At 38.9% G+C, this 16,633-nt stretch overlaps 1 protein-coding gene across 3 annotated transcripts in view; it reads left to right on the top strand.

The window, feature by feature from the left end:
- Nucleotides 1-16,633, top strand: part of LOC121316293 (sine oculis-binding protein homolog) — a 56,947-nt gene that overhangs the window by 18,611 nt on the left and 21,703 nt on the right. For all 3 annotated transcript variants that reach the window (XM_041251275.1, XM_041251276.1, XM_041251277.1), the window contains exons 3-4: nt 248-475; nt 3,824-3,975. In XM_041251275.1, coding sequence (XP_041107209.1) covers nt 248-475; nt 3,824-3,975 — 380 coding nt within the window. The remainder of the gene's footprint in view (nt 1-247; nt 476-3,823; nt 3,976-16,633) is intronic.

The raw sequence follows: 16,633 nt of genomic DNA on the forward strand, positions 1-16,633 counted from the left end.
GCACAGTCACAACTGACACCAGTCTGAGAACGTCTATAACGCACAGTCACAACTGACACCAGTCTGAGAACGTCTATAACGCACAGTCACAACGACACCAGTCTGAGAAGGTGCAAGCCTTTGACTGCGTAGTTTCGTTTAATAAAGCTTCTAAACCGGGATAAGTAATCTCTGTGCTATATCCCAAACATATTCTTGCTGCTACCCTCTCAAGACCTAACTAGACCTCATTAATTTCTTCTCTCAGAGAACTCCTTGTCAAAGCCGAAACCCTCTGAAGACAGAGGGAGCTCACCTACCAATGCAAGCAGCAGTTACTCTGGAGCGGCCCTGGGGAACGGAATGGCAGAGTCTTCTTCCTCTTCCTCTTCCTCTTCCTCCTCCTCCTCGTCATCATCATCCGGGTTAAAGGATCATGGGAATATGCCCATTATTGTTCCATTGATTCCTCCACCCTATATCAAACCACCAGCAGGTAACAATGTCTAGATATTTCTTTTGACGCTTCAGTTAATATACTGTCCTGGATGCACCTCCCTTTTTTTCTCCATTTTACCAGCTGAGATAAAGTTAGGATCATGAGTTACTTAAATGGCTGGTTACACAGACTCCAATTAGCACTAGTCCTCGACTACTTTACCTAAAATAACATTAGTTAGTCCAAGATCAATGATAGCTGGGAAGGAATAAAGCACCAGTAGATGGTGGAATGTACTGGTGGACATATCATGTCTGACAAATAAGCCATATTCCCTTTATTTAATAGTAAGTAATTCATCAGTTTATTTAAAATGAGTTGTGAGCCCAGCTGAGCTCTGAAATTGAATTGCTTTCTCCATTGGCATGCTGTTCTGACCTGGAGCAGACCATCTTTTAAACCACAGGTATAGGACCTGCAGCAAACACAGGCATTTGTGTTTCACTGGAGGACTGGCAATGACTGGTTCATTTTCAGATGCCGCGCTTTTCTAACAGGAAAATATAATATTTCTAAATCAAGCTGTGTTACGTCAATCTGATGTCTGTTAAGGGTCTTTTTTTTTTTAAAGAAGTGAGTGTTGATCAGGTAACCTGGGGCCAGTTTTTCAAAACGTAATCTGGATAACAGTGATCCAGATTTTGTAATCCTATATTCCTATATTCCTTTAATTAATTAAAAAATTTATTAAATAAATAATGTATATTGTTATTATTTGTAAACTGGATAAAAAAATAATCCAGCAGTGACATTTTCTGAAAAAACTGATCAAAACAATCCTGATAAGAGCAGTCTTGATCACAAAATCCAGATCACTTTTTGATCCAGATTACAAATTTTGAAAAACCAGCCCCTGGTGTCCATATAACCATCGCCATTCAAAATGTTATGCTCTTCCCTTCAGCTTTCTTACCAAGCTGTACACAATTTCCGTTGCTCATTATATCGGGATGTAAATAGGGTATTTTTTTTTTTTTGTGGTTTATTTTAGATCAATGCCCAAAATAAATTAATAAATAAAAAAAATGAGAGGCATGTTTATTTTTGTTTTGGGGCACTAATATAAAATGAATGACAAAAAAAAAATCAAACCCTATTTATAACATAATCCTTTGCCACAAGGGAGTCATTAGCCTTAATTGCAAATGAGGTGATCGCTTCAAACTTGATTTTTTGTTAAGGTGTATCTACAAGAATGTAATTGAGACCCGGAGAGGTGGAGCAGATTTTAAGATTAATTGAAGCATGTTTTTTTTTTTTTTTCTTCATGCATATTAGTTATTTCAGTGTTCAAAAATTCCACCCCGGGGAAAAAACACTAACATTGCAAAGAAAGTGAGTGTATGTTTTTGATGTGTTCTTTCTGTACTGGAGTGTGTCGATTTACATGTGTAACCTCTCCCTGCCACAGGTAGACTTGCAGAATTATGTTTTGGAAATCCTGGATTTGTTGCTTTCAGATATAAATAATTTGACAGGCAATTCTGAAACTGAGTACACAGAAGGGAAAACAATGGAAAATGTAGGAGACACCAAAGATATCCTATTTTTTATGTAACACTGAACATAGCTGTGGGCTTTCTAATCAGAATCTCGCAAATTGTTGGCTTTTTCCCATAGATATGCTAAATGAAACATGTGTTCCACTAACAGTGTTTAACTTTGGTTCCCCTTCAGAGCTTCCTGCAATAGAAGTCATTTTAGTGAAAGCAGCCATTTAGCACAAAGCTGTCAGAAGCCGTCACTCAGGTCTGTTGTTACAGACCATATGATAACAGGTTAAGTCTTAGGTTGTCATTAATTATGGGTTACGACCTGTAGATGTCAGAAAGCTTTTGTTAGTTGCTGGAGGTAAAATAACGCTTAACCCTTCTAACATTTTATATAACTGAGGGTCTCTGATAATATATACTTTATATTCAAGGTACAGTCTGGTCTGACAGTTGTAGCAAAATGCCATAGTATTTACAGACAATACAGCTTTAGCAGTTAGTATATGAGAATGTTTAGCAAATCACTGGGACTGGGCAAGTCACCAAACTATTTGTTGTTTTTTTTTATTGTGTTCCTATTTTTTAAAATAAAATAAACTGTTCTGTTTATAATACTGCTTTTATATATTGGACTGTTTCATGTAGTATTTCTGTTTACAGTCCCATTAATTACACGCTGTACCTATAAAAATGAATGTCCTCGACAGCAGCGGTTTCTACTGCATTCTGTCACACTGAGCTCCCTCGCTGTCACCTTCACTGCCAGCACTCAGGAAATGTCCTGCCGGATCCACCCCTGCTTCCACTTTCTCCGGCACAGCTATTGATTCTAAACTCATCACTCAATTTTCTCTTCAGTGCAGCGACAACAAGCATGTTTATAGCCATGGAAACCGTTTTTACATCACTGTCGCTTTAAGAAACTGTAAGCCATCATGCTTGTGTAGACTAAAAACACAAGGATATGAAGGGGAAAACTCCATCGTTGATTGGCCCAGAAAACCTGTGAACAAGCACTCTGTGTCAGTAATGGGTGTACTGTTCAGCTGTGTTTCTGAAGGGGTACATGAGAAATACTAAACTTTTGGCAAAAGCAAGTGAACTCAAATTGACATAAAGGGTCGGGTTTCAAGTTTTGAAAGGCTCTGCAGTATTCACAGAAACTAACCAGAGTGCCATCGTTTTATCCCCAGCCATATTGACCAGAATTTGGAAATTATTGCTGTGAGGTTTGTAACTATAACTAGCCATTTTGGCTACCTTCATTTTTATTTTAATTTAATAAGTGTTTTGGTATGTCTGTAACCAACTCCTTGGAAATGGCTTATTTTTTTAAATATAAAAAATATGCCAAGTTCCTGTTGAAATTTGTCTAACTGCTTTTTTTTTACTTCCCTTTTCACTGCTCATTTGTAAATCCTTTCCCATTAATCAAAATCTGCTATATAGTTCAATGCGTGCCCGCGTAACAAAGAGGAATCGCTCAATAGCTGCGGAAAGGCAAACTCATGCCAAGTTCAAATATTGTATCATTAGAAAACAATTGCTGAGTCTTGCCCTCTCTTTGCTAAATAGTCATTGTTTTGTCTCTTTTTTTTTCCTTTATTGGAGGAGAGATTCCTGCCTGGAGAATTGTAGCTCTTTTTGGGTAGTATTCATTTGAAATGGCAGAACTTACCCAAGGCGTCAATGCTGGCTGCTCTACAGCGTGCATTGCTTTGCGTGGACTATACTGTAAATTGGCCTGTCGAAGGCAGGAGCTGCAGTTGTAGCAGTTCTGAGTTCATGATCAAGACCTTCACCTGACTGAAGTTTTTTTGTTTTGTGTTTTTTTCTCGTTTTTCTTTCTCAGAGGACGATGTATCAAATGTTCAGATTATGTGTGCCTGGTGCCAGAAAGTGGGAATCAAGCGCTACTCCCTGAGCATGGGCAGCGACATGAAAAGCTTCTGCAGTGAGAAGTGTTTCGCTGCGTGCCGGAGAGCCTACTTTAAACGCAACAAGGTAAGGGCTGCTTTTATTTGATAGGGTCAGGGGGGAAAAAAAGAATCAGAATACCAATTTATGTAGGGGGAAAATGCACTGTATTCTTAGTAGTTCTTGTTGTAAAAGGTACTTTTTTTTTTTTTTTTTTTTTATAAATGTTGTAGCATTTGTTCCTCAATGCCCAGAACACTCCACCGAGCTGTTTCATGTAGTATTTCACAATAGAAGGGATGGGCAGTTTGGAAACCAGCCTGTAGTCTCTGTCCCCTGGGAATGGGCAGAGGCAGTGTGTGGGAAACCTTGTAACTGCTGGTACTTTACCAGTACCTGTTCTGGTTACTGGTCTTCCATTGCTGCTCTCCCAGCACTTACAACCAGATAAGCTATTCTCTCTCTCTCTCTCTCTCTCTCTCTCTCTCTCTCTCTCTCTCTCTCTCTCTCTGTCTCTGTGTGTCTCTCTCTCTCATTCAAATTCAATTCAAATTGGCTTTATTGACATGACAATAAAAAAGCACATACATGGCATAAACAACTAAAATATATAGACAGAGAAAACATATATTTTAATACTGAACAGTATCCTTCCTTCCTCTATATTGAATAACTCTCTCCCTCCGTCTATATTAAACTCTCTCTCATTCATATATATACTCTCATATATATACTGACCGAGATATATATATATATATAATATATATATATAATATAATATAATATAAAAACATCAATGGAGAACATGTTCAAATTGAACTCTACTATTTTGGAAGTTGCTCAGTTATGCAGGACATTGTTGCGTGACTTGGCTTTGGCTTGTCTGTATATATTTCATTGAAGGTTTCTTATGCACCATAGCATTTTGACTTTAATACCTGAACACTTAAGTCCACATGTTCATCATCACTGTATATGTTCCTGTCTGCTATGACTGTCTACTTGTAACCTGAAACTTTTCTTTTTCCTATGTCACTTTTGTTTATCACCATGTCCAGTATGTTACCCTCACTTGTACAGGTTAGCAAAAATAACAAGCAGCAACACACGGTCCCAGAAGGGTGGCTGTAGTCCTTTTAGAATGAGCGCTTCAGGTTGCACAACAGCAAGGAGCAGTTTTTAAGCAGGGAGCATCAAGTCTGTTAGTTGTTGAAAGTTACTGGTATGGATTTTAACCACCAGCATTAAAGAACATTAATGGATTACAAGTAGTGTTGAGAAAACTTGCGGGAATGAAATACCAGCCGGATTATTACAAGGCAGCTGCATTTAGATGCAATACTGTTTATATCGTTAAAATAGACCCCATACAGTGGGGTTAGTGTTAGAATTTGCCCCCTGTTGTAACAGAAAGTGTCCAGATAAATGTTGCACATGAAGCAGTGTAGACAGACTCGGAATTGAGAAGGCTGTTGGCTGTATCTGAGTAACGCAGCATTTACCACAACCACACAACTGACAGAAGTATTCACCCCCTACCAATAATGTTGCATTACAAATAATGTGTGCACAGTTTTTCAAACCAACTTTTTTTTTTTAATTCAAAGCTGTAGTGGTTAAATTGAACACTATTATATGAGGAGGAGGTTAAATGTCAGCAGAACTTGCAAAGAAAATATACAAAATGAAATTGACTGGTTGCATAAGTATTCAGCCCCTTAAGTCAGTACTTTGTAGCAATTACTGCTATGAGTCTTTTTGGATAGGTCTCTACTAGCTTTGCACAGTTGGATGGTGAAATTGCTGCCCATTCTTCACGGGAAATTGCTCCAGTTCTGATAAGTTTGTTGGGGATCATCGATGGACTGCAATCTTCAAGTTTCACCATAAATTTTCAATTGGACTCGTTAGGACTTTGACTGGGCCACTCAAGAACATTAATTCTCTTCATGTTCAACCACTCCAGTTTGGCTTTGGCTTTGTGCTTCAGGTCATTGTCCTGCTGAAATGTGAAATTCCAACCAAATTTCAGAGTCTTGGCTGACTCGAACAGGTTTTCCTCAAGGATTTGCCTGTACTGTGCATCCATTCTCCCCTCTATCCTGACAAGCTTCCCAGTCCCTACTGAAGAGAAGCATCCCCATAACATGATGCTACCACCATGCTTGACAGTTGGGATGGTGTTGATGGGGTGATGCGCAGTGTTGGGCTTGCGCCAGACATAACGCTTGGAATTTAGACTGAATTTAGACCACAAAACCTTTTTCCACATGTCTGCAGTATCATCTACATGCTTTTTCGTAAACTCCATACATGCTTTAAGATGAGGTTTTTTGAGTAATGGCTTCTTTCTTGCCACCCGTCCATACAGGCCAGCTTTGTGTAGAGACCGGCTTATTGGTGATGTGTGAACAATAACTCCCATCTCAGACACAGAACTTTGCAGATCTCTCAAGGTCATTGTTGGCTTCAGAGTGACATCCCAAACCAGTTTCCTGCTTGCCCGGCTGCTCAGTTTGGGAGGGCGACTTGATCTGGGTAGTGTCTGGGTGGTATGATATCTTCCACTTCTTAGTCATGGACTTCACTGTGCTGAGAGGGATAATCGGCGCCTTTTGAAATGTTCTTGTACCCTTCTTCTGCTCTGTGCCTCTCTATGGCTTTATCCCTGACTTGTTTCGAAAGCTTCTTGGTCTTCATGGTTGCTTTGTTGGATCACTATGTGAGTTGCAGATTGAACGTCTTTATGTACCTGAGGGAATTAATCTACAAGTTAAGCCACTTTCAGTACACACAGGCTGAAACCATTTCACTAATTTTGTGACCTTTCAAACAAATCATTTGCACCTGAGCTGATTTAGGGCTGCAGTAGCAAAGGGGTTGATACTTATGCAACTGAGATTTAATCTGTTTTTTTCTCTGTAAATCTTATTTATATTCTATATGCATTTTTTTACTTTGTCAGTGTTGAGTAGTCTGTGTAGATTCTACATGTAAAGTCTAATTTAAAAGCGTTGTGGAGTATGCCACAAAATGTGAACATTTTGCAGGGGGTTGAATACTTGCAAACCTTCACTGTCATAACGGCAGCTCAAAAAAAACACACCTGTCATCCGTATAAACAGGGTTGTGTAGGGTTAATTCTCTAGATGCAAAGTGTGGATAGGGTTGTGTAGGGTTAATTCTCTAGATGCATAGTGTTGATAGGGTTGTGTAGGGTTAATTCTCTAGATGCAAAGTGGTGATAGGGTTGTGTAGGGTTAATTCTCTAGATGCATAGTGGTGATAGGGTTGTGTAGGGTTAATTCTGTAGATGCATAGTGGTGATAGGGTTGTGTAGGGTTAATTCTGTAGATGCATAGTGTTGATAGGGTTGTGTAGGGTTAATTCTGTAGATGCATAGTGTTGATAGGGTTGTGTAGGGTTAATTCTGTAGATGCATAGTGTTGATAGGGTTGTGTAGGGTTAATTCTGTAGATGCATAGTGTTGATAGGGTTGTGTAGGGTTAATTCTGTAGATGCATAGTGTTGATAGGGTTGTGTAGGGTTAATTCTCTAGATGCATAGTGTTGATAGGGTTGTGTAGGGTTAATTCTCTAGATGCATAGTGTTGATAGGGTTGTGTAGGGTTAATTCTGTAGATGCATAGTGTTGATAGGGTTGTGTAGGGTTAATTCTCTAGATGCAAAGTGGAAGTAGACATTGACCTTTTTAAGGCGTCAACAATTTGTTGGGAATATTGGAATTTCTCCAGATTTTTAAACATCTTTGAAAATATTGACACGTGTCGACAAAGTAATGATGATAATGTTATCGACGTTGCTGTCGCTATAAATCCAGTTACGGTTAGGGATCTTCTGTTCTACTGTGCTTAATTACCAGTTTCTGTTACAGATTCGGAGGGCTGGATTGATAAAGGGGCAGAGGGCTTCAACATTTGGGAAAGAAAGTTTGAGATACCTCAGTTTCATTTGCACTATGTATTTATTTACTTATTTATTCGAACTTCTCATTTAAAGCCGAAATGCTGATCTAATGTCATGTGTGACTTTTTAATAATGCTACATTTAGATGGGGAAGCTATACCCTGCTGACTTTCAAACTGTGATGCTATATTTAAATGACATGCTGTATTATACACAAGGATGTACAGTAGTACTTTTTTTTAATTTAAAGTTAAAAACTTTCAGTTGCGGTTTGAAAAAAAAAAAAAGATATGAAAAGTACTATCAAGATATTTAAATGTTTGAATATTTTAAAGCAAAGAAACCACTGTTGTTGAAGATCCATCAATTATAATAGCAGTACATTTACCTGGCAATAGGCACCCTTACTCAGTGTTTTACCCTGAAAATCTTAGGAAATCACACCATTAACAACAATGGCAACGCAATGGATTTGGAACGAATGCTGTACAGTGCTCCTTATATGGTAGCACAGTACCGATGGCACTGCACAGGGTGTTCGTCCATTCCTCGGTGTCACTGAAACTTGCACACTAAATGGACATGCATAGAAGATGTTTTTACTGTTTCTGTAAAAGCTCTGCTCCATGCATTTACATATTGATTAAACTGGAAGCGTGATTTAGTGGCAATGGAATGAGTTTGATATTTACGCCTAAAGAAAAAAGAAGTGATGAGCGGAGGCATACTTGATCTGATCCAAATAATAGTCTTCACACACAGATGGGTTCTGGGGGGTGGGGGGGTGGAGTCTGGCTGCTTCTGAAATGCAGTCGTTCATAGTTATATGGTTTATGAGCTGACACTTACTGTCATATTTGACTTCATGTAGCATTTTTTCATACAAATTTCTTGTGCTGTTTGGCATATTTTAACGCTAGATTATTAGTAAGTTGTTGGTTTAATAACTTGTGTGTGTGTATATATGTGTGTCTGTGTGTGTGTATATATGTGTGTGTCTGTGTGTGTGTGTATATATGTGTGTCTGTGTGTGTGTGTATATATGTGTGTCTGTGTGTGTGTGTTAATTTGCTTGCTTATTTATATTCTTTAACTGTGTATAGTACTAGCTACCATGTTTTACAATATAAATACATATTTTTCTATAACACGTGTTTCTTTCAAAACTACACAATTGAGACCTACAGAATAAATGGAAGTTCACAACAGCACTCTTAAGTATCTCTTCACTACATTGTTAAAGGGGGAGCACTGTGTATCTTCCCAAACCTTGTGCAGATTTTCCTTGTAGAGCAGTGTGGTACTGCGTTTCACAGTTCAGAGAGAATAACTAGAGTATCAGTTAAAGGAACCTGCTATCAAGTTACTTAAATCTACTAGTAAACCATCAAAACACTTCACATGATTAGGAACAGACTCTATTTCTTGACTAATTTTAAACTTGTAGACATCCAGCCTCATTTTTTTGGGTGTCACTGTTTTTGTGACAACTTGCATCTGTGCCCCACTGTGTACCTACTGTACCAGCCCGCTTTGTTTATTTATGTAGTGCAAGTTGGACCACAGTAAACCTTCTAGTTTAACACTGGAGTTAAATTGCCGCGTTTCACCTGTCCACGCTTGTTTTAAACAGCACAGTGTGCATCGACAGAGGATTGTATTACTGTAAACATCTGCAGCTGCCGCATCTCCACTAGCTGATATGACTTTGTGGGGCATTGTGATTGAGGCTTGCATTTCCTCCAGCAACTGCATTAAAAAATGGAAAGCCCTAATAAGCGGAGGCATTTTATACACAGCTTTATGCTTTGTGCACAGTCCACTATTTTATATTCTGATCAAGGCGTTTTAAAAAATGTATTGTGCAAGAAAATGGTTTTAAAAGAAGTAGGTTGTGTCCCAAAATGTAACTGCAACCTAGAGATCAAGGACCATTAAGGATCAGCAAATGTCCCAGAAAACAAACACCCGTAGTCCACATGCAGTCCAAAGTGACTGGCAGAAAAAGCTGACGGCTGCTGAAGCTGCCAGATCAATACACAAAATAATCCAAACATTTAATACCGGTAGTAAGGTGTGCAAAACTGTCTGCAGGATGGGTTTTTAGTAGATTGTGGCACAGTCCATGTTTTGTTCAGCTTACAAAAAAGGGAGTATTCAGTCCTGCTTAAAATACAGTATACCAAGGCACATCTTTCAATCTCCATTTCGCACATGTAAAATCAGCAACACGTCTAGCTTATTGTAAACTGTTCATTCTAAGATAAGAAAGCACTTTACTCTGTCAAATACTGTACTGCTTTATTGCCACTAGCTTCACTTTAGTTTTCACTGGTGCAGAATTATTTGACAGCATCAGTTCATTCATTTTGAGATTTTTCTTTTTGCAGCCCACCCATTGCAGCACAGCATCAGTTTGGGAACCGTTGATCTTGCAGTGTTCTGTTGCAGACAGCATTTCATTAAATAAGATAAATACTATTTTGTTAATACCTCATAAGAACTGGTGAGAGATAATGTTCTTCTGTTCTGAATGAAAGGCTCTGGTTTGTCGCTATTAAGAACAGCACATTCTAACTGCCAGTCCCTGGTATTGGGTCATCTCTCCTTATTCTTTAGTTTGATTACTAAGAGAGAAAAAAAAACAAAAACAAATGTGATCTGCGTGCTACACACTCAGCTTATGCACAGGTGCTGGCTGCTCCAAAGTAACTGCTCGGAGAAGAAAGAAATGAATGAATTGAGATGGCTAAATTATACAAAGAAATGGCAATTGAATTTGGCTAATCCTGGGCAGCATAGCCGTGCCGTTTCTGTCTGGTGTGTCAGTTATTTTGAAGGGATACGTGACCGTTTGATGATTTCATCACTTGGTGTGCAAGTCCATGGAAAACCTAGTCTCTAGACTAGGCCATGGAATCATCACTACAGTGCCTCTTGAAACATTAGTAATTTCTAGATTGGGCCTAAGCTTGGCACTGTGCCTGTTCCAAGTCCACTTTTCCATTGTGATAGAAATGGACTTTCAACAGGAAGATGCAGCTTTCATATTGTCAAGGATTCAGTTTAACAAAGTAATGAGCGATGTGCGACTTGCAGGGATGTGCGCTGCTTGTGACTCTCTAGATACAGAAGAGCTATAAACATTGAATGTTTACAAATGAGAGACCCAGCAGGTACAGCCACAAACTCCAAGCTCAGCTGCGAGGTTTCCACAGAAAACCATCCACAGAGGCCATTGAGTCACATGATTAAATAACCTAGGGCGTGTGAGGTCTTCCATCTCTCTCTGTCTGTAGACAGCAGCTAGGCAGGGAATGAAAACACAGCCTTTTATTGCGGTCAGAACAAACTGCTAAATAAATAAAATAAGGGGGCATAACATTGATGGTTTGTTTTAAAGTGAAACTTCACTGGTTAAAGTCTGTTAAGTCAGGATAGCTTATACTGATTCCCTACTATTTATCCCCAATGGGGGTATAGTGGAGGAATCAGTTTGTGTGTCAAGCATCAGAGTGTATATCAAATGAACTGCTTGTCCAATTAGGATGAAACTTGGTAAGGACATTCTTCAACACAAGTTATCAGGAGTATGATCATTTGGAGGCATCTGTCCGTCTGTGCATTTACCTTGCACATTAAATCTTGTTCTAGTCTGATTGCTAAACAATTGAAATTTAGAAATCTGGTCAAGTAGACTGATTGGTATTTTGGGGAAAATGTGTTTGTTTGAATTCTCTGATATTTTGCAATCCGATCAAAGAATCTGGGTAACCTGTTCATTTTATTAACGTTATTTGTTAGATTTAAACAAATATATAATATTTAGGTTGCTATTTGTGTTATTTTATTCTGAATACAGCACAAATGTGGTACTGTAACTTTAACTGGAAAATTGACACACACTACACTATGACGTGTGTTGCAGCCAAAAGTAGTTGGGCAGTTAAACACAAAAAGTGATTTCTTTGATTTTCTAACTGTTCTATAAATTAAAGTTGAGATTCAGCTTCATAATAAAACAACAAATTACTTTCTTTGTGGTTTTTCTTTATTTGGGCAGGTTTTTTTTTTTTTTTTAAACTTTTCTGTAACTGTATTTTTGGGGTCTATACATACATACATACATACATATATACAATATATTTAGTGGGTCCCAATTTAAGTGTGGTTTGCCTTCCCAGGCTGGAATGTACTGGAAGGGTTAATAAGCGTCTGTGCCTCGTTGGCAGCAGAGCTGTCTGAAATGCAGGTGTGTGCATCTGTGTTTCAATAACTCTTGCTCTCTGATTGCTCTGTGCAGATAGCTTCACATGTGCACGGTGTGCATTTCAGACTGACACAGCCCTGCCAGAACTGAGGGAACAAATAAACATCAAGTAAGAGAGAGGGCAGCCATACTGTTCAGAAGAAAATGGAACCGGACCCTAGAATACATCCCCTCGATTAAAACTGTCATGTCAATCCCTTCATCTCTGTAAAACAGTCTTTCTTTGAACCCCTCGCTGAAGGATGAGAGTTCATGCTTTAGATGTATTCAGAGTATCATAGATTAACTAGCAGCTAAATAATAGTACCTGGGACATTTATGTTACAGAATGAAACTGTGGATAGGCTATGTGTGGTCTACTATTTGATGACTGAAGTAATAAGTCTGGAAGGACTTCCAAAGCTTGTGCCAGTCAGTTAAGGCTTGACAGTTCCTGGGATTTAAGGATTATTAACACATTTATTTCCCATTACCTTTATAAAACTAGTCCAAGTTTGTAGTATTGCCAGATCTGGCAACTTTTCACACATATTTTTGTTTAAGATGTTTTTGTTAGATTCTGAAATTCCAAAAAGGCCTCCACGTATGCAAAACCTAGATCTGGAGACTGTTATTGCAAATTCCCTGCCAGAACTCAACACTTAGCACCCGAAGGTGTAAAGACTGCTCAATAAACAATCCTGTACTCCACTGAGACATTGATTGGCCATTTTGAGTGTTTAGATTCTAAGATATTTCAAAATGCCGTGAAAAGAATCATGCAGGTTACATAAACAGTAGGAAAATGGATTAATCATTTTACAGTTTTAAGCTGTCAGTAACTGCAATAACCAATATACTATATGCTTTTATTAAGTGAAGTACAAAATTGCTTTCCATAAATATGTGTCTAGTACATACATTGCGTTCGGGTTTAAATACATGTATGTTATTTGTAATGTTCCATTGTTTATGGAACATCAGTGTGTATACTGCTGGCTGGACAAGTTTACAGTTTGCAGACATATTTCAGTAAAATTAGCTTATGATGACCAAATTAGAATTTTTTTTTTTTTTTTTTAATTATAAAAAAGGAATTTATAATTTTAATTTGACATCAACAGCTGTGCCACTTGGGTTAGATTGAGTGGAGGTTTATATTCCGCGTATGTTCTCTTTAGCATAAAATCTGCAGTAGCCAGAAGTTACATGGAAGTAAGCAGTGGCCAAAGGTAGCAAATAAATTACCCAGAAAGGTTTGAGCAAAGTCTTCAAACTTCTTAACAAAAATGTTAACTTCAGTTTACTTGAATGTTTTCCAGAAGTCACCGATGTCTTAACTCTCACATTGTTATCTCCTGGCTGCACACAATCAACTCCTGATTTAAGGACCTCCACATTTCACAATCCAATAATAAAGCAAGAGATCTGGACTGATTGAGATCCGCACGCTGCGGGGCTGGAAAGTCTCCACATCGCTGTTGATTTGCAAGGCAGACACCATAGTTGCAGATCAGCACAAGCATCATCAACCCAGAAAACATTCTGGCAATAATTTACATTTACACTTGATGCAGTCTTAGTCTGAACAGTTTGCTACAATTACTGTATTTTTAATATGCGTTTGCAAGGGCCACACTGCTTTAACCCTTGGGTTCAGTAATGTTATTGTTCTGAGGGAGCTCTTCCAGCTAAGCCCTTTAGAGCAAATAGTAAAAGGTGGATTTTTGACTCCAGTTCGTCGATATGATCCCTGTAGTGATCATTTGTTTCAGACAAGATTTGAAGTAATTGACTCTTAGTAATGCCGAGTGTGATGCTGGCTGATACTCACTGCTAGCTACCCTCATAACAACACTCTCCTAGATTGGAACTCCCTTGTTTTTGATTTGCAATCCCCAGTTCTGATCGGGACTGATATATTTGTATATTTGAACTGCAAAATGTTCCAGTTTGTGCCTAATGGCGCGTTGGAGTGCATCATGTTTCTATGGCAACCTTTTTGACAGGTGGTGGGGGCTGCTAGCTGCTGTACAGAGAGGGAGTGAGATGCACTAGTTTTGGATTATGTGCAGATTAGCCCTTTGAAGTGAACAGAACAGTCTGCTGTTTCCCCTCATCCTCAAAACCAGAACACAACCTTGTTAGCCCTCCTTCCCCTCCTGATTTAGCTGCAGACCTGGCCATCTTTCACCAGCATCACGATGTTGGCAAGATGTTGACTGGTGAGGCTGGCTTCAGAATACTGAGTATCTCTGATAGGAGAGGTGTTCCAAGACAATGTGTACCGCACTGTAGACGACCTTTGAAAAGATAGTAGTAGTGCACCATTCAGGGTAGAAAACTTCAGAAAAGGGTTTGCTTAAAATTACAAGTTCCTTGTAAGTTACTTGATAATGCCTACCTTTCGCTCCTAGTGGAGATTTTGTTCAAAATATGTTGTGATGTAAAGGAATAGGAGAGTGTGTGTTTTTCTCGGGTAAAGATTAAGGTGCTTTAGCAGATATTTGCAATGGAAGAATCCACTTTCCACTGTTCTTGATGTCTAGCTCAGTGCAAACAGCCCTTTCCTTCTCCCAAGTACTAAACTCCCAAACACCCACTTATACAAGGCACATGTAAATTCACTCAAGCGCCCTGATCCAAATTAGCTTTGTCTGACATTTTGGTGGTGACATAAATCAAACGAGGAAATGCCAGTGTTGTTATGCTTAAATGATACCTGAGCATTTAACCTGACAGGAGAATTAACATCTGATGAGAATTTGAACTGATCAGTAGCATAAATACGTGGATAAGGTTATTCCCATGAGAGTACAGTACACCTGTCAAAGCCAGCACTGGAACAAAGCAGAGCTACAATAGCAAATAAATCTTGGGCGGAGAGCTAAGTCTCTTGCTTATCTTCCCCCGACTTTCACATGTTCCAGGTCGGGTCACACGTGAAATGAGTATGGTGTGCTACACTTCGCTTTCCAGTGAAGGCAAAACAACGAAACACAGCACAGTTCATCCCAATTGGCTGTCTCTCCTTGAGGTCAAGATTGAGGTGTTCTTGTAGGCCTCACAAGTCACGCTGTGCCAGTGTCGTGTGAGCCGTTGTCTTTCATGAGCACTCAATTCACAAGCATTAAAAATGGCAATACAGCCTTTAGCCCCAGTTTGATCTGCACCATTGATTATATCCTATGTCCCTTAATTGGATATTGAGCGAGTATGAAGTCAGTAAGATGAGCTGTCCAGAGGAAGGAACCTTGATCATGATAATGTAAAAAAAAAAAAAAGCAGTAGGTAGAGAAACCCGCTTAGACAGTCATGCAATTAGGCTGCGATTGATTTACGTCGCGGATATGTATTCATATATCTATTGTTAATGGCATTGGTTGTTTATGGTGTGTTATAACACTGTATGCTCTATCAACCCATATATCAAATGACCATTTTTTTATTAGCAGTCTCTCTAGCAGAGATTATAGGCAATGTGTAGCTACCAGGTATTATAAAACCCAAAAATCAAGATTACGCTCAAACTGTTAAGTGTAAAAAGTGTTGATTTATTTTAAACCTTAATCCAATCTGTGGCTAAAGCCGAATACATCTTTCACTCTAAAACTATTTAGTTTCCAAACCAAACAGCTTTCCGTTGCATAGGCGTGCCAATGGGTTGCACTGGATAGATCACAGGTTGGGGCTGCTGCTTCCATACACTCTGTCTAAACAGACCGCACAGCTACTGGCTGCATAAGCAACACTGGCTCCTCATTACTGCCTTATGGCAATGAGCTGGCACGGGGCCAGGAGCTCATCATTTTAATGTGGCACGAAATGGAATCTGCATAAGAACACACAAGCCCATATGTGAGGGAGGCAGCTGTGAGAAAGAGGAGGAGGGGGGAGGGGGGGTTTAGACAAGGGAAGAATGGAACAGTGGAAAATGTCAACCGCATTGTAATGAGCATGCTTCCGTCCGTCATTGACCTCCCACCCCTCCACCCTCGCTGACCATAACTGGCTAGAAGCAGGGACCTGAAGCCAGGACTTACCAAGACCAAGACTCCAGTACTCCTCATTAGAGATGGAGTTTCCAATAATTAATTAGTTTAATCATTTTAATTAAACTTCTTGAGTGTTGCTTTATTTAGAATTCAGGCTTGCACTTTCATTTTTTTGTGTTTTTGTTTTTTTAGTTTTTTTTTCATCTTGTCTGGTAAGATCATAAGTAGGGAGAATAGGAGTAGCATTTTATATAGCAGCATACCTTTTTATTTTTTTTTAAATAAAGTTTTGGGATTGTTTGAAATAGTTTGCGCCAGTAGAGGATAGGATGCAACAGGCCCGGGAAAACAGAAAAGGTGCAGAGATGCTGAAAGATTATAATAAAAAAAGCAATATGTTTTTTTGGAGTGTGTTTTTTATGCAGCCCGGAGAAAACGATAGAGTGTCTTATTGTTGCACTTCAAAATAGATTTAGTCGAAACAACTTTACCAATGCCTAGAATTCGATTTATATCATAATCGACATAGTTATACATGTTACAGAGACCCGTAAATGCCTGCAGTGTGTTAAGAG

Source organism: Polyodon spathula, chromosome 5 (assembly GCF_017654505.1).
Source record: "Polyodon spathula isolate WHYD16114869_AA chromosome 5, ASM1765450v1, whole genome shotgun sequence".
In the NCBI taxonomy this organism is placed as follows: Eukaryota; Metazoa; Chordata; class Actinopteri; order Acipenseriformes; family Polyodontidae; genus Polyodon; species Polyodon spathula.